At 55.3% G+C, this 17,586-nt stretch overlaps 1 protein-coding gene and 1 long non-coding RNA gene across 2 annotated transcripts; both read right to left on the bottom strand.

The window, feature by feature from the left end:
• LOC123329532 lies at positions 1-4,734 on the bottom strand. Its single transcript, XR_006545138.2, has 2 exons — positions 3,514-4,734; positions 1-495 (listed from the first exon to the last, which is right to left on the bottom strand). It is a non-coding gene; the product is annotated as an uncharacterized LOC123329532 (long non-coding RNA).
• A 6,973-nt stretch (positions 4,735-11,707) lies between these two features.
• LY6E (lymphocyte antigen 6 family member E) lies at positions 11,708-15,651 on the bottom strand. The gene is made up of 4 exons (XM_006044459.4): positions 15,500-15,651; positions 13,021-13,189; positions 12,626-12,745; positions 11,708-12,541 (listed from the first exon to the last, which is right to left on the bottom strand). The coding sequence occupies exons 2-4, from the start codon at positions 13,070-13,072 to the stop codon at positions 12,321-12,323; spliced, it is 393 nt and encodes a 130-aa protein (XP_006044521.3). The 5' UTR covers positions 13,073-13,189; positions 15,500-15,651; the 3' UTR covers positions 11,708-12,320.
• Between the last annotated feature and the right edge of the window lie 1,935 nt (positions 15,652-17,586).

Genomic DNA, 17,586 nt, shown 5'->3' with positions numbered 1-17,586 from the left:
TGTAAATATGGTAGATTTACCAGGGGTTGTTGTAGGTTAGGCTTTCGTTACACTGGCATTTATATCAAATGTAACCCTATGACCCGAGTCTATTGACTGTAGGTCTGGCTTACACCCAGAGAGCAAGGAGAGGTTATGATTGGGTCCCAGAGAAGAGCAGAGTGGTTTAAAATCTCCTTGGCGGAGCGGTGACAGCCACCAGGGAAGTCCATCCATCACAGACAGAGGCATAACCCCACTCAACAGTGGAGGTATTGTGGAAGTTGGTGTAGGAATGTGCTCGTTGATGAGGCCAAGCAGCAGGAGTTGATTGTGTGGCTTCATCCTGAAGGGGCTCGTCCAGGATCTTTTTTTTCCTTCTTATTAAGGATGGTCTTAGTCTTTCGAGGGTCAGCGGGGTCCCTCTGTGCAGTCCACTCAGCGTTTTTGGGTCTGCGTGGTGTGTTCTCTTCAGCCTCGTGTGATGGATCCACGGGGCAATACCCGCAACTTTAACTGCAGTAGGGGTAGTTAGAATAACATAAGGCCCCTTTCACCAAGGGGCTAGTAAATCATGTTTCCAATCTTTGACCCATACTTGGTCACCAAGCCACTAATCTCATGAATCTGTTCCCCAAGGGGGAACAGCACCCTTTCTTGTACAAACTTAGTTACCCAATTTATTACCTTACCCACTTCCGTCTGCTGTAAAATCCTATCCCCCCTTACCTGAGGCAAATTTGTTGACATCTCTTTTATTATGGGAGGGGGCCTCCCATTCACAATTTCGTATGGAGAATAGCCTTGGGACCGTGGGGTCATCCTGAGTCTGAGCAGAGCCGTTGGAAGCAAGTCCACCCAGGAGCAGTCAGTCTCTATGATCCACTTGGAGAGTCTCTTTAAGTGTCTGGTTGGTTCATTCCACCATCTCAGAACTCTGGGCCTATATGCAGTGTGCAGTTTCCATTTTATGTTTAAACTTCTGTTTACTTGTTGTACTGCTGCTGCTGCTGCTGCTGCTAAGTCGCTTCAGTCGTGTCCGACTCTGTGCGACCCCATAGACGGCAGCCCACCAGGCTCCCCTGACCCTGGGATTCTCCAGGCAAGAACACTGGAGTGGGTTGCCATTTCCTTCTCCAATGCATGAAAGGGAAAAGTGAAAGTGAAGTCGCTCAGTCGTGTCCGACCCTCAGTGACCCCATGGAGTCAGCTACAAAAGCCGGGCCATTGTCTGATCCAATACTGGTAGGAAATCCAAATCTGGGAACTATTTCAATAAGCAGGCACTGGGCTACTTCTGATGTTCTTTCAGTCCAAATACGAAAAGCTCCTACCCATCCCAAGAATGTACATACCATGACCAGCACGCAATGGTAGTGTCGGTGAGGTTTCATTTCAGTGAAGTCCACTCCTAGGTGTTCAAAGGGCAGCGTGCCTTTCAGCTGAATACCCGGAGGTTTTTGTCTGTGCCGAGAGGCAGCATTAACCTGTGAGCAGGCAGCATGGCCTAGGTGGGTCGCTTGGTGTGTTTGGCTTACCAGAGTGTGTGCCAGCTCCTCCGGTACCAATAATTTGCCACTTGGCAATTCCTACCATCCCTTTTCAGTCTTGATGGCCCCTTCCGCTTTGGCTAACCTGACAGCCATTGTCCTTGTTTTATCAGGCTAGTGCCATCAGTATACAGGACCCAACTAGGGTCTGGACCCTTGTGTTCTTCTTTAAAGCAAACCCCAGATACCTTACCTTCTCCTTGTAGATCTGAGCCTTCTTCTTTGACACCCAGTAACCCACTCCAGTGTTATTACCTGAAGAATCCCAAGGACGGGTGAGCCTGGTGGGCTGCCATCTATGGGGTCGCACAGAGTCAGATACGACTGAAGTGACTTAGCAGCAGCAGCAGCAACCTGCTTCCATCAGCAGCTGGAGCAGTGTTTTTGTCCCTTCCCAACATTTTTCCTTGGTCTTGGCAGCCAGCAGCAGGTCATCCACGTATTGTAGGAGCCAAGATCCATACTCTTTTGGATGGAGTGAGTCCAGGTCAGAAGCCAAGGCTTCCCCAAAGATAGCTGGGGAGTTCTTAAACCCTTGTGGGGGAGTCCAGGTGAGCTATTGTTTGGTGCCCCTGACTGGATCTTCCCATTCAAAGGCAAAGATGGGCTGTAACGCTGGGGCAAGGTGTATGCAGAAGAAGGCATCCTTGAGATCTAGGCAAGTATAAACTTTAGTCCTCTGCGGGAGGAGGCTAAGTAAGGTATAGGTGTTTGGAACAGTGGGGTGTAAAGTCACAGTAGCCTGGTTGACTAGCCTGAGATCATGTACAGGCCTATAGTCCTGTCCTCCTTCCTTTTTGACTGGCAGGATCGGAGTATTCCAAGCTGACTGGCACTCTACTAGAATGCCCACTTGTTTCAATCTATTGATGTGGGGCAGCATGCCGGCCCAGGCCTCTATCGGTAGCGGGTACTGGCCCTTTCTAACCGGGATGGTGCCTGGTTTGAGTTCTACTATCACTGGGGCTTGATGTTTAGCCAGCCTGGGGGCAGGGGGGTTGTCTTCCGCCCAGACCTCAAGGAATAATTGAGTTAGTTCTCTATCATGCTCTTCCGGCCCACTCAGTTCTTCCTTTGGAAGCTCATGCAACCTCCACTCATCTTGGGGTGGTACTGAGAGAGCAAATAAGTCATAGTATTCATCCGGAAGGTGGGCCTCTCCTCAGGGGAGAAAGTCACTCGTGCTCCTAGTTTGGAGAGCAAGTCTCTTCCCAACAGGGGTACTGGGCACTCAGGAATGTAGAGGAATTCATGAATCACTTGGTGCCCCTCCCGCCCCCGCCATATGACATCTTCTGGGCTGGCAGGAGGAGAAGAGGACGACAGAGGATGAGATGGCTGGATGGCATCGCTGACTCGATGGACGTGAGTCTCAGTGAACTCCGGGAGTTGGTGATGGTCAGGGAGGCCTGGCGTGCTGCGGTTCATGGGGTCGCAAAGAGTCGGACACGACTGAGAGACTGATCTGATCTGATCTGAAACCGATTTAATCATCTCTTCTCCCGATACCCCAGTTACAGCGGTAGTCTTTTCGGACAGTGGTGCCACGGGTTTTGTTACTACCGACAGTTCTGCTCCTGTATCCACCATGAAGTCAATGTTTTGGTCCCCCACTTTTAAGGTTACCATGGGTTCTCGGGGACGGCAGCCCTATTTAATTTCCAAGTCAGCAAGCCCCACAACTGTGGGAGCTTCCTCTTCCTTCCTTGCCTTAGGGCATTTATTCTTTCAGTGGGCAAAACCTCAGCACCAGGCACACTAGTTTGGCTGTAACGGGGCCCGGGGCCTCCGTTGGGACGGGTTGAAGGACTGTCCTGTCTCTGGGGCAGAGGAGGTTTTCCAGAGGGCCCGAGATTGACTTTCCCAGAGCAGCAGCTGGCATTGCAAATCTCTTCTCTGTTCTCTTTTGTTCCCTCTGGCTCTCTGGCAGAGCGCAGTCTCTGCTTAATTCCAAGGTCTCCCTCCCCTGCCTGTCAGTACTCACCGGGAGAGGAGGGTATAACTTGGGCGGCTCGGCTGGAGCCGGATCCTGGAAGTGTTGGCCAGAGGCTTCTGCCACCAGGATCGGAGCCCACTGAGGTGGAGGCTCTACGACCTCCAGGAGAGCTGGTGGAGGAGCCGTGGCTGCTGCAGGAACTTCACCTGGCCCTGGATTGGGCATTAAGGTGGCCTCCGGTCCTGGTGGAGCACAGGGCCGGTGGGTGCGTCCAGTATGGGGGAGGGGTAGGTCATCCTTGTCCAAATCCTGCCAGATCCCAGAGTGGGTAGGGGGATCAGTGTGTCTTCACCTGCCAGTCAGCAAGGCCGAACCAGAACACCACGTGGTCCAAGACTATTTCTCCCTTAAAGTCTGTTCTGCCTTTGTGGGCTTGATCAGGTGCGGATGAAAACATAGATGGGTTAAATATCCCATGTCCCAGGCTGTCTCCGGAAAAGCCAATTCATGCTCACTTATGTATCCCCCTCCTTCTAGCCTGACAATTCCGAGGGGGTCAAGAATTTCACAGCAGATGGGACATCTCCTGCGGGAGGGCAGAAAATGAGCATACAAGGAAAAGTTTCCTATTCTAAAAATCCCCTGGCTATTGCTGGTAATAATTTTCCCTGAGATGGCGTGGACACACCTCCTAAATTACCTTTGCAAATTCCCTTCCTAAGCCCTAGCAACACTCGTGGACCTGTGTACCAAGCAATTGCCCTCTGCCTATTCCAGGCCCCTGTGGGTCCGTGCTCCATCTAGTCCCTCCCAGGGGGGTGATCAGGCCCCCTCTTCCACCCTGCTGGGTGGGTTCCCCCTCACCTGAGTGCTCAGTTTCCCTGCTGCCGTCCACTACCTGCTAACGTGAAAGGTCCAGGCGTTGAGACCCAGAATCCTTCCAGAAGGGTGAGGCGTCTTCCCCCCTCTAGAAGATTCAAGCTGCAAGGCCTCAGAGTAGTCCCAAATGGGACTTGTCTCCTCAAAGTGAGGAGTTTCCCGGCCAATGCACCAAATGTTGTAGCCACGCGTTCCGGGAAACAAACTAACTCAGAAGGACAATGCAAATGGTGGAGTGCAGTTTATTACACCAGCGGGCCCAAGGCAGAATCTCCTCTTAGCCAAGGACCCCAACCAGTTTTTGTGAAAATCTTACATACCTTAAGTGTACGTGCTCAAACCCACCTCCCCAAATTCCTTGAAACTAGTCTGGACAAGGTAAAAGAGAGATACGATCAAAGTTAACCCATGATTCATGTGTCCCAAGACTAGATAAAGAGTGGACATTTACCAATAGGCCTGTGGTCATATCCCGATAGACATAATGGAATTTACCACTTTGTTCTGTTACAGAGATAATTAGCATATTCTTTTAGACAACGGAGAGTCCAAGTACAAGTCCTGAGGCTCTTTTATCCAGGGGTCTGGTTTTCCATTGGTATGCCATTTCTTTTTTTCTTTTTTAAAATTTTATTTATTTATTGGCCACACTGCACGACATGTGGGATCTTATTTCCCTGACCTGGGATCAAACCTGCGCCACCTGCATTGGAAGCCCAGACTCCTAGCCCCCGGACCACCAGGCAAGTCCCTAGTATGCCATTTCTATAGACACTGGGCACAAAGTTCAGAGTCCATTGGGAGGGTGACCATGCGTGTAGCCTAATGTTCGCAGCCTGGCCTAAGATGGAGTCCAGATCTGTCTGTTTCTCCTTCACTATGACCAACCTAGACAGCATATTAAAAAGCAGCGACATTACTTCGATGGACCTTCAGGCTAACCCATGTCCCAGCAGCTCCCATACCTAGTGCACCCCTCACCCACACTTGGCACCCAGACCTTAAACGCGTTCCTCCCCAGGACTGTCACAGGTTTCTCCGGGGGCTGTCCTCCCACAGTGCACCCTCTGCTCAGGTTTCTTGTTCAGTCCCTCAGTCGTGTGCGACTCTTTGAGACCCCCATGGACTGCAGCACCCCAGGCTTCCCTGTCCATCACCAACTCCCGGAGCCTGCTCAAACTCATGTGCACTGAGGTGGTGATGCCATCCAACCATCTCATCCTCTGTTGTCTCCTTCTCCTCCTGCCTTCAGTCCTTCCAAGCATCAAGGTCTTTTCTGCTGAGGGTATTTCCTTTTTATTCAGGGGTCCTAGAAAGTGCCCGTGGTTGGGGCTCAGAGAAGGGAGTCCCACTATGCTGTGGCTCAGTCACCAGCCCGGGGACGGTCTGGTGTGTCCCACCCTGCCTGCCCCAGACCAAGGGGAGCCAGGCAGGGACCAGAGGAACTCTGAAAGCTAGGGCAGAGCAAAGTCAGGTCCAGCCATAGCTGCTGGACATCCAGGGTCATGAGACAGCCCGCTAGTGAGAGGCCCTAGTCAGCGGGTTGGGCCCTTGGAAGTCAGAGGCGAGCAGCAGCAAGGCAATGCAGGTGATGCTAAGATTGGGGAGGAGGGGGCGCCGAGTCCTCCCTGGCCTGGGCCGTGGGCACCAAACAGGCATCATGGGAGGAGGCCAGATGCTGGGCAGGACTGTCGGCCTCCCTGGGCCAGCGGGTTCAGGACTCCCTGGGAGGGGCAGGCGAGGGGGCGGGGCGGGGCCGGACCGGACGGAGCTGAGTTTGGCTGCAGGGAAACGCAGGCATCACACGGGTTCCTGGGCGCTGAGACTGGGGAATCTGGACACCCGACCAGAGTGTGCCTGGAATGGACAGCGCTGCGCCTGGGCAGATGCCGGGGCGGGGTGCGGAGAGAGAGTCCTGAGCAGAGCCCGAGAGATGCCCCCCTTTCCCCTCCCCTCCCCTTCCGCTCCTGGGGCTCCCTTGCTCCTCCCCTTCCCACCTGCCCTCTCTCGGGCTGTGGGAAATGGAAACTCGAAGCCCTGTGCTCCTCCTCCCGCCCCTCCCCCGCCCAGCCCCACGCAGCCTCCCTCCACTCCTGCAGAGTCTGGGCCTCCTAGCCTCCCCCAACGAAGGGGAGGGGCAGCAGGAATCGAGAGAACCGTCAGCTGCTCCCAGGAGGTCTCCAAGGGTCACAGTCACCAGGAAGCTTCGAAGCTCTGAGCCCTGCTTTTCATCTCGCTGTGTAGTTGTGGGTAGAGTAATAACAGACTATTATCACCTGCAAAATAGTTTGTGCACAGAGATGAAAGCTGAGGTTAGCATGCGTGGGAATAGAGCATTAGTTACACAGCTGTCTTTCCACTGCCGTGTGCCCCTGGGCTCCCGGTGTCCCCTGTGATGGTCACGTCCAGCTGGGCATCTTCCTCTGGCCTGGCCTGTGTTTCAGGACTCAGTCGAGTGTGGGGTCTTCAGTGCAGAAAGAATCCAGCGGGAGGCAGAGGGACAGGAAGGGCAAAGGCTTGTTAGTGTGGGCCACTGGGCGGGGCACTGCCATCTGAGCTGGGTGGGCTACATTGTTTATAATGTAGAAGAAGTTGGGAAGGGAAAAAAGACCCATCTTCTTACTCATTCTTGAGTAGATGTCAAACTCTCCTCATCAGCTCCTCATCCACGTCTGGCAGGGAAGTCTTGTTTCTACATCGTTGAACTGGGATTGTCCTGGTGCTATGGAAATGTGCAAAAAGGCCAAAAAGGCGGTCACTGTCAACTACAAATTGGCACTTGCGTCTCCAAGGATTAAAGCATGTGCTGCTGCGGCTGCTGACCTCCAACATTCCCTGAAGGAGTTTACATTGGAGATCAAGAATGAGGCATTCTGTACCCTCGGGAAATTGGCACTTCTTCAGTAAGATGTTTTCAGGAGCTGATATTATCAACCCAATTCTTGCATCTCCTCATATCTGGAAAAACACTAAATTCCCTTATGGTGACATCTGCTTCTCATGACTAGCGAAACCTGCAAAAATATGTGCTTGATTGCAGGAACTCCCTTTCACCAAAATCACATATATATTGATCTTTCCCCACCTGCCTCTTTGGAGCAGTCTCTCAGAGCTCTCCGAAGTGCTGTCTCCTGGGCTGCAGTCCTCATTTTGCCCCAAATAAAACTTCACTTGAAACTCTCACGTTACGCGTTGTTTTAAAGTCGATTTAACAGGATGTGAGTCTCATTTCACCATTGTTTGGGGACATGTCTTGTGTTTCTGTTGTGTGGTTTGTTGCTAAGCAAGCCTGCTTTCTTGAGTGATCATTAACTTACAGAGGTCTCCCATACTTTTTTCTTTACTTATGACCCCTTAGTGGGAGTAACTATTTAATCACCTGCTTCATTTCTTCACTCTGTCCCTGTCACCACCACTGCCCAGCCTTGCTGGTCTCGAAACAGGAGGGAAGTGGGCAGGGCACAAGCTTTAAAAGGATGACATAGCCCAAAGTGAAAGTGTTAGTCGCTCAGTCGTGTCTGACTCTTTGGGACCCTGTGGACTGTAGTCCACCAGACTCCTCTGCCCATGGGATTCTCCAGGCAAGAATGCAGGAGTGGGTTGCCATACCCTTCTCCAGGGGATCTTCCCAACCCAGGGATAGAACCTGAGTCTCTTAATCTCCTGCATTGGCAAGTGGGTTGTTTACCACTAGAGGCACCTGGGAAGCCCTACAGAACTCAAAGACATATTATCATGTATTTCCCTTGAGGAGGAACCAGGACCCTGCTTTATATTACCACTGCACTCTTGTTTGACTGCTTTTCCTCTGTCCCAGCATTCCTTTGTCCCCTGAAGATCACTGATTACTGACCATGTTCAAGGGCAAGCGCTGTGGCCAGGCTTAGATCACAAAATGGCTTTTCTTATGTCAAGAAAGCCATTCCTGACTCTTTCTCCAGGGACTCCCTAACCTACCTGCTTACACAGTTTCAGTCTTTTTCTGGAACTTTGCTGAGGACTCTAGCCTGGGAGATGGCCTCTCAGTAGCTCTGAGGAAATGTTCTGAAAAGGTAGGGGAGAAGTAGGATCTACATGAATTTTTTTGATTGGTAGATACAGGTAGTCAAGTGTTGTTCAGTCACTCAGTCGTGTCTGACTCTGCAACCCACGGACTGTAGCCCGCCAAGCTCCTCTGTCCATTGGATGCTCCAGGCAAGCACAGTGGAGTGGGCTGCCATTGCCTTTTACATATACCTACTAGCAGGCTGCTAATTAGAGAAAGGAAATGCCTCAAAACTCAGAGAGTGGCACCAGGCCCCTCATCCACAACATGTATTGAGATAACATTGCCACCAGGTGAGTCATCCCGGGCCATTAAACGATTGATACGAATCTTGAAGAAAGGCAGATTTCCATACAAATATATGGTTTCATTAACATAGATTAGGAGAACATTTGTATGAGTAAAACATACTGGTTTGTTGAGTCATTATTGGTTCTGAGTCTTAGGTGGAACTGACTCGAAGAGAGTCTAGGGTAAATACATAGTTTATTAACATAGCTTAACATAGCTTAAGGAAAACATTTCCATAAGAAAAAGCATTGGTTAGCTCAAGGTTTGAGAAAAGTTAAGTTCAGTTGGAACCAGGTATCATCATGGCAACACAGAATTTAAAAATAAACCCCCTTTTAATTTTGTATAGAGAAGGGAAAAATTGACACTTGTAGTTTGTTTCCTCCTGCGGCTTAAGAGAGAGATGAAAACGTCTGACACTTGGGGCCTATTTCCTCCGGGCCCCTGGGCTTCCTGCCTGTGACCCTCACACCTGTCCTTCACTATCTCCCGGAGCTCATTCAATGAGTCGGTGATGCCATCTAACCATCTCGTCCTCTGTCATCCCCTTTTCCTGCCCTCAATCTTTCCCAGCATTAGGGGCTTTCTCAACCAGTCGGCTCTTCGCACCAGGTAGCTTGCAGCTAACCACAAAAGACAGACATCTCATGTTAATGATTTTAGTGCTTTCTATGTATGGGAAGTAGCACAAGCTGGAATCAAGATTGCCGGGAGAAATATCAATAACCTCAGATATGCAGATGATACCACCCTTATGGCAGAAAGTGCAGAGAAACTAAAAAGCCTCTTGATGAAAGTGAAAGTGGAGAGTGGAAAAAGTTGGCTTAAAGCTCAACATTCAGAAAACGAAGATCATGGCATCCGGTCCCACCACTTCATGGGAAATAGATGGGGAAACAGTGGAAACAGTGTCAGACTTTATTTTTTGGGGCTCCAAAATCACTGCATATGGTGACTGCAGCCATGAAATTAAAAGACGCTTACTCCTTGGAAGGAAAGTTATGACCAACCTAGATAGCATATTCAAAAGCAGAGACATTACTTTGCCAACAAAGGTCCGTCTAGCCAAGGCTATGGTTTTTCCTGTGGTCATGTATGGATGTGAGAGTTGGACTGTGAAGAAGGCTGAGCGCCGAAGAATTGATGCTTTTGAACTGTGGTGTTGGAGAAGACTCTCGAGAGTCCCTTGGACTGCAAGGAGGTCCAACCAGTCCATTCTGAAGGAGATCAGCCCTGGGATTTCTTTGGAAGGAATGATGCTGAAGCTGAAACTCCAGCACTTTGGCCACCTCATGCGAAGAGTTGACTCATTGGAAAAGACTCTGATGCTGGGAGGGATTGGGGGCAGGAGGAGAAGGGGACAACAGAGCATGAGATGGCTGGATGGCATCACTGACTCGATGGACGTGAGTCTGGGTGAACTCTGGGAGTTGGTGATGGACAGGGAGGCATGGTGTGCTGCGATTCATGGGGTCGCAAAGAGTCGGACACCACTGAGCAACTGAACTGAACTGATGTATGGGAAGATGCAAGAATTGGGGGTCATTGAAATTTTTCCTTAGACCCACATCTCATCTATCTAGGGGTGCACGTCCAAAGCACAGAAGGCTTCTTCCTGTTCTCCCCATTGGATGGCTGCAATGGGCTGCAATTTAATCCTTGTGGAACTGGACTGGTGGGGAGCAGCATTCTGGTTTTGCTTTTTTTTTTTTTTTTTTGCCGCACCACGTAGCATGTGAAATCTTGGTTCCCCAACCAAGGATCAAACCCGTGCTCCTTGCAGTCATGTGCAGACTGGACCACCAGGGAAGTCCTTGAGCTTTCTGCTTTTAGGACTCAGGACTCCAGGGTAACCAGCATTCCTGGGGGACATTCTGATTTTTTCTCCTTTGTTTCTTGTTTTGGTTTTTAATACTGGTCTGACCCCTAAATGAATCTCAATATTTTTACCACCCCAGTCTCAACCAGACTGCTGTAATGTGCTTCTAGATCCTTGCACAATACGTAGGCTGGGCCTGGATCTCCTTCCCCTCCCCATCCTGCTGGACCACCCCGATTTCTCAGGGCAGACTCCTCCTGCCCTTCCCTGGAGCTCTATCATCGCCTTGGTGCTCAACCTCAAGTGTTGGCTGGAGTCTTCCTTGGTGGCAACGAGGACACTGCCCTCGTGGGCGTCACAGGGCCTGTCTATGCTGAGCTGCTCACCTGCCCCTGTGACCAGGGCCCAGGACATGGGCCAGAATCTGAGCCCTGCAGTGACCACTGCCCTGCCCTGCTGCACAGTGGTCCTTGAACTTTGGACCCAAGCACATAGAAGCTTCTGGCCGGCCCGGGCCGAGCTCTGCTGCGCTCACTCCCGCCACCATGCAGTCCTGGATCCACTGCTCCTGGGCCACCAGCCAATCAAAGAATCCCCTTGGCTTAGAACTCAGGCCCCATTGCAGACCCTGGAGGTCCAAGGCTGGCCGAAGACCACAGTGGGGCTTGCCGGGGAGTAGGCATGAGCAGGGAGGGCTGCCGCCCAGGGAGCAGCACCTCAGCCCTTCTCCAGGGGAGTCCCTCCCACACGCCCTTGGGACAGGGGCCTTGCTCCCCCTTACTCAGCTCCTGTGTGCCTCCCCCAACCCGTCCGTGCTGTGTGTCCTTTGCAGCCCGACTGGCCCAGATAGCCCTACCCAAGTCCCAGAAAGTGCGGGGCTGTCTCCTCCCTTCCAATCCCATCCCTCCCTCTGTAGGGTCCTGCCTCCTACCTAGAACTGGGCTACCACCTCCCTTGCCCTGCCCCAGTCTCCCTGTCCACTCCAGTCCTGTCCTGAGGATCAAATGATCCCACCCAGCTGAGGGCAGCTAGCTATGAACTTGGGTGACCCGGCTCCCCCAGGGCCTCCAAGTGGGCTTCAGGGTGGGGCCCCATCACAGGGAACCGTCAGACCCCTCTACACCTGAGGCTCTGGAGCTCTGCTGCCCACCTCACTAGGACCCCGACGGGAGGGGTGGTCTCAGGCTGAGAGCCACAGCAGAGCCAGAAAAGGTGGAAACATGTTTATTTGAGGCAGCGAAGCAGCAGGAGTGTGGGGTGGAGGGAGGGGGTGGGCAGCTGTGGGATCTGGGGCAGGAACAGATTCCTGGGTCAGTAGCCTAGACCTGGGAACAGGGGAAGCCCTGTCTCCCCAAAGGCCACCCTCTAAGTGAGTGAAATACAAGGACATGTGCAGAGATACCAGGGACTGGGGCTCTGTGCTGGTGCTTGGGGCTCCAGACACGCTTCTGACCCCCACCCCTCCCCCAAACACACTCACACATGCCCAGCTGGGCGCATGGACCACACGCCTGTCCACACAGCACATCTTCTGCACTTGGGGGCAGGGAGGGCCTGGGATTAGGAGCCCCTCCCAGCATGTCCCTGGGACTCGGTTCTGACTCCCGAATCCTCAGGCTTTGTTCCCAGGTCCCCGTGGCAAGGCTGACCTGGAGGTAGGGGGAGCTTGCAGGTGTGGGTACAGGGGGCCAGGCCTGCCTGTGGGGACCTAGGGCTGAGAAGGTGGGACTAGCAGGGTGAGGAGTCAGAGGCGGCGGCTTTGAGATCCTCTTGGGTCTGGGCTTTCCTTCCTTCCTGAGTTTTGGGAGCCGGGCTGGGCAGTCAGGGTCCAAACCGCAGCAGAGCCGCCAGCAGGCTGAGCAGGAGCCCCAGGACCAGCACAGGGGTGCTGGCCCGCGGCCCGCGGCCCGCCGCGCTGATGTTGCACAGGAAGCTCTGGCAGCAGGAGGTATCCATGGACGCCACGCCGAAGTTGAGGCTCGTGGAGCCGCAGATCGGGGAGCAGAACTTGTACAGGGAGTAGCCCAAGTCCACCACGTTCTCTGCGCCACCGGAAACGAGACTGTGAGTGGAGGAGGGGTGGGGGAGGCTGGCGGGGAGCCTGGCCGCCCAGCACCCGCACTCACTGAGGCCAGCGGATGCAGAGACCGTCACACAGTAACTGTCTGTGTCGGAGCAGATGGTCGGCTTCAGGCAATACCAGTTGCTTTTCACATTCTGGCAGGTGAAGCACACCAGGGAGTGGGCTGCAGGGGAGGGATGCAGTCTCATGCCGGGGAGTCCTCCGGTGCCCCCTCCCAGCCCCAACCCAGAGGCTCGAGGGCACCCCCTCTTGCGCAGGCACTGATGGGGCCCCTATGGTACATGGGGCCCGGGCTGGAGACCTGGAAGGACAAGGACACCATACCCTGGCCCTGGAGGGGTTCCAGCAATGTCCAAGTGTCGGGGCAGGGGAGGCAGTGAGTGGCACCAGTGACACGGCCACGGCCAGCTTGGAGGCCTGGGGCCCGGAGCACCTCACCTCGCTCCACGCCCAGGAGGGCAGCCAGCAGCAACGGCAGGAAGACCTTCATTCTGGAGGGACAGGGGTCTTGCTGGGCTCTCAGGAAGCTGTAGTCAGCCTTGTTCCAATGAGATGGCGTGCTGGGGGGCGGGCCTTGCTTCTCCCAATGGGGTCAGAGCTGTTGGCCCTGGGGGAACAGTTGGCGACCCCACTTTGTAGATGGGGGGGGTGGGAGGTGCCAGAAGCAAGGCCAGAGTGCAGATGGTCTTTCTGCTCCATTCCGAACCCACCCCTCACTCAGCGCAGACTCCTGGCTGAGACCTTCCCCAAGTCTGTGGCACTTGTTGCTGGGGGAGGAGGGCTAGAGGTCAGATAAGGGAACTCATTAGGGTTTTCAGAATCTCCCAGAAAGGGAGGCCAAGGGAGTGGGCCCTGCCTGTGGTCCTGGCAGTGTGGGTGAGACAGGCTAGGACCTGGGATCCTCTACCAGAGTGCTTGCACCTGGACAAACATCCCAGTGAGCAACACAATACAAAGAAACTGTAAGTGACTAAAAATAACAATGCCTATGCACACCTTGGGCAAAAGGATACAAGAAGTCACAAACAAACTACATTTTTGAGGTGCTGGGAGAACAAGCAGGGCGGTGCTCAGGACCCCTCCACAACACCACCAAGCAGTGGGACCGACCACCTGAACTACGCCTCCTGCTTCCCTCCACAGACCCGCCCCTGTTGTCTCTCCGTTTCAGGACGGAAGCAGCTCCTCTCCGGGAGTGGGTGAGGGCACCTGCTTCTTGCTTTTGCTTCCTTGTGCTGCAGTTTCAGCACCTATAAAGGCTTGTTTGGAATTTTCATCTGGCCTCTTATCAATTTCTTGAGTTCAAGGGCCCTGGAGGGACAGTGGCTGGTAATATTAGTTGACCTGCATCCAGAACTTTCCATGGGACCAGCGCCATGCCTGCCATGGAGTCCCAGAGCTGGGCTGGGGGCATAGGGCTTATCTAGCTGAGCATCCGCCCAGGCAGCTTCTGTGCTGGGGGAGCCCGTTCAGGGCTCTCCCATTTGTCCAGGGGCAGCACTGAAGACAAGGACCTCAGAGCATCTGCTGCTCTTGGTGGCTGGAGGGGGGCTCAGGGGGACCCAGCAGTGTGCCACCAGTCACCCCAGTGGGAATAGACGCAGGCTCAGGCGGACGGGGGTGAGCCCCTGGGGGCTGGCCAGGACACTCCTTTGGGCAAAGATCCTTAGCAGGGGGTGGAGAAAGCTCTCAGAACGCGACCAGCTGGGGTTCTGGACTTCTGTTTCAGGCATGGTGTGGGAGGAGCAGTCTGGTGCTTTCTGCAGGGGAGAGCTGTGGGTGGGGGAGGGCACTAGTTCCTAGGCACTGGGAGGAAGGAGAATGCCAAGGAGAAGACAGATTTTGGGAGGGGCTGGCGGAACAGTTGGCGACCCGGAGAATGGGCTTCAGGTCTCTCATGCCCAGCTCTGGGCAAGGCCTGACGTCCTGGGGCACAGAGAAGGAGCCGCAGATGTTCAAGAACAGCACCAGGCCCCCCTGGGGCCTGTGCCCGGATGCAGGCAGTTTAGGGAGAAAGGAGTCTCGGTCTCCTCCTCCATAAAGTGAGAATCCCGCCGGAGGAGCTCCGAGCGGTCCTGAAGGAAGTTCTGGTGCCCACAGCCGCCGGCCCCGGCTGGCACGGCCAGCATCATCACTGACTGCTGCCAGGTTCCCCCTCCCCGCAAGCAGGCTGAGTACAGGCATTGGACACTAACGCATCCACACTAGTGGGGTCAAGCGGAAGGGAGCCCTGAGAGGAGCCAGTGGGTTTGGGGGGGGGGGGTGGGGTTCGGCCAATCGCGGAATGTGCACTTCTCTGCCAGGCGCACGGACCGGGCTGACCTCTGGCGAAGCCTGGCACTCTGAGCCGGCAAGAGAGGTAGGAGCTGGTCCTGGGCCCCAGGGAAGGAAGGGCGGCCCAGCGCAGGGAGTGGGCTCCTAGGCATCTCCAGTGCTTGCATAATTTATGCCAAGCAAGGTGCTTTCACCTCTTCCAGTGGCAGGCTCCCGTCCCGTGGTCACCCTCCGGGGCTATTAACTCTCTCCTTCCTGCCAGCCGCCAAGATCCCAGCTCTCTCAAGTCTGGAAGGCTGACTCTCCCCAGTTTCCACGTGAGGGGTCGTGGGGGAACCTAGAGTTGGGCGATGGGCCCCCGGCGCCTGCGCAACCCTGGACTACCCAGCCCCGGAGGGCGCCCGCTGCAGTCTCCATGCTCTCCCGCCCTCGTCCGTCGGAAATATTGGGGAGGGCCGGGGAGCGGGGAGGCCAGGCGGGCAGGCGAGCCCTGGGGCCGGGCTGCTCGCAACCCCGACCCCCAGCCTCCCTCCCGCAGGTTCCTCCCGCCTGCCCAGCGCCCCACTCGCCTGCTCCCCCTCCGCGCCTGGGAGGGCCCATACCCGCGCCCCCGCCCGCCGGGGTCGGCCGGGCCCTGACTTACCGCCAGCGGACGCAGGTCCCCGGCCTGGCGGCGCAGCCTAAACTGCCCCGGAGCGGGAGCCCGCAGCAGCCCTCAGTCCCGGCCGGAGAAGCGGCGCTCGAGCGCGAGAGGCGCGGCTTGCGGCCCAGGCCCCGCCCGCCGGCCCCGCTCCCCGGCGCAGCGCCAGCCGCGGCGGTTCAGTCTGGTCCCCCGGGGAGGGGGCGGGGGCGTCGCGCGCACTCCCGGCAGCCCGGGCAGGGGTGGGGGAGGCCCACAGGTGGCGCGACACTTTTCCGGTGGAACACGGGGGAGGCGAGGCGGCCAAGGAGGCCGAGGCGGCGGTGCCCAGAACCCCTTTTTCAGAGTCGGGTGCGGGCGGCCAGGAGGCTGATAGGAGGCCTTCCCCGCGCCGGCCGTCAGCCGTCCCATGGTGGGGGGAGGTGACAGGATGAGGATCCAGGGGTGGAGGAGGGGGTTTCGGGGCGGTGGTTGTGCACCACAGTGCGGACCGGCTGGAGATCCCGGCCGCACCGGCGTCTAAACCCTCCGCCCAGGAGGACTCATTAGCCTCCTGGGTGCTCCGCTGCAGCCGGCTGGGGTGGGCTGGGTCCCAAAGCCAGCCAAACCTAACCCTCCCAGCGGAGTCCAGAGGCCCCCGGCCATCCTTAGTGAAGCGGGCTCTCCTGGGTTTGGCGTCACTGCCTTTCTGGTGTTCTGTCTCCGGTGCCAATAACTGCCTTTCCTTCAACAACCGTTCACGGAGCATCCACGGTGTGCGGCTCTGGCCCGACGCCTCCCGGGCCTGTGAGCCAGGCCAGCTTCTGCGGTTGCCCCGGCCCTGCTCCTGCTTGTCCCTGGTGGGGATGGAGACCCGATCCGCCTGACTGCCTGCAATGGGGCTGCCAGGTGGAGCCCCCCCCAGGAGTCACACTTCTTACTTTCGCAGCACATTTCCTGTTGGAGCTGTTTTTTTTTTTTTTTTCTTCTTTTTTTTTTCCTTGCATCCTTTCTGGGTGACGTTTGTGGTGACGGGGTTGGGGGGTGGGGATAGGGCACAGGAGAAGTGTCTTCTTAACCATACACCCGTGGAGAGAGATGGCAAGAGGGAGGGGCTGAGGCAGGATGGCAGGGTGGTCAGGATGGGGCAGGGTGGGAAGAGGGACCCTGTAAGAGGGGCCCAGTCCTCTGGGCAGGGGCGGGGTACCCTGGGCACCATGTGATTATGCGTGGATGTAAGTGTGTGTGATTGTCTGGTGAGTGGGCTGTGTGTGCACAGTTCTGCCGGGGCTCCGCTTCTTCTGTGGTCTTCTGTGATGTCCAAGTGACAGGAGAGTGGGACAGATCAACTTGGAGAGGCTTCTGGGGCTTTTTCCTTAGACGCTGAAGGTGAGGTGCTGTGTGTCCTGAGATGTCACAGTTCAGGTGTGATGCCATCCTTGGGAACTACACAGCGCTGGGGCCCAGGGACATGCCGTAGGCCGTGGCTCTTGGTTAGTTTCCTTCTGGGCCTCAGGTCTGGGGAGCAGGGACTGCACCAGCTCTGGCCACACTCACCATAACCTGAAAACTGAGGCCAAGAGGCCAGCTGGTTCCCTTGAGCTTGATGCTTGGTTTCAGCCTATACTCCAGTCGGACTTGTCTGATAGGGTGGGGGTGGGGTGACCTAATTAGCCTGCTGCACTCAGAAGGCCATGCCCTTGAACCCATGGCAGTTCTGGGTCTATATCCAGGCCTGGTATCCATAGGCTTGGTATAGCCAGGCTCATCAACCAAACTTATGCCAGGGGGCTTTCCTAAAGGCTCACCCACCCCTGGGAGGTGGGGCGGGGGTGACTCAGGCTCCTTCTTTCAACCTCTTGCTCTGGGGACTTGCTGCTTGCCCACCTGACACCTGCTGGAGGGGCCAGGTGTGTGTTTCCCGCTTCTGCGTCTAGACATGCTGAGGATACATCTGCCTCTCTCTCTGCTTCCCCTCTCCCCTCCCTCCTGTGGACTTAAAGGATATTCACAACCTGAAAGTTGAGAATTCTGTTTTATTTGGCAGGAAGCCTGGGTGTCTGCATCTCAAGTGACCCTGAGAGAACTCCATGAAGGTGGCGAGGGGTGTG

Source organism: Bubalus bubalis, chromosome 15 (assembly GCF_019923935.1).
Source record: "Bubalus bubalis isolate 160015118507 breed Murrah chromosome 15, NDDB_SH_1, whole genome shotgun sequence".
NCBI lineage: Eukaryota > Metazoa > Chordata > Mammalia > Artiodactyla > Bovidae > Bubalus > Bubalus bubalis.
This window is presented reverse-complemented; position numbering and strand designations above follow the sequence as displayed.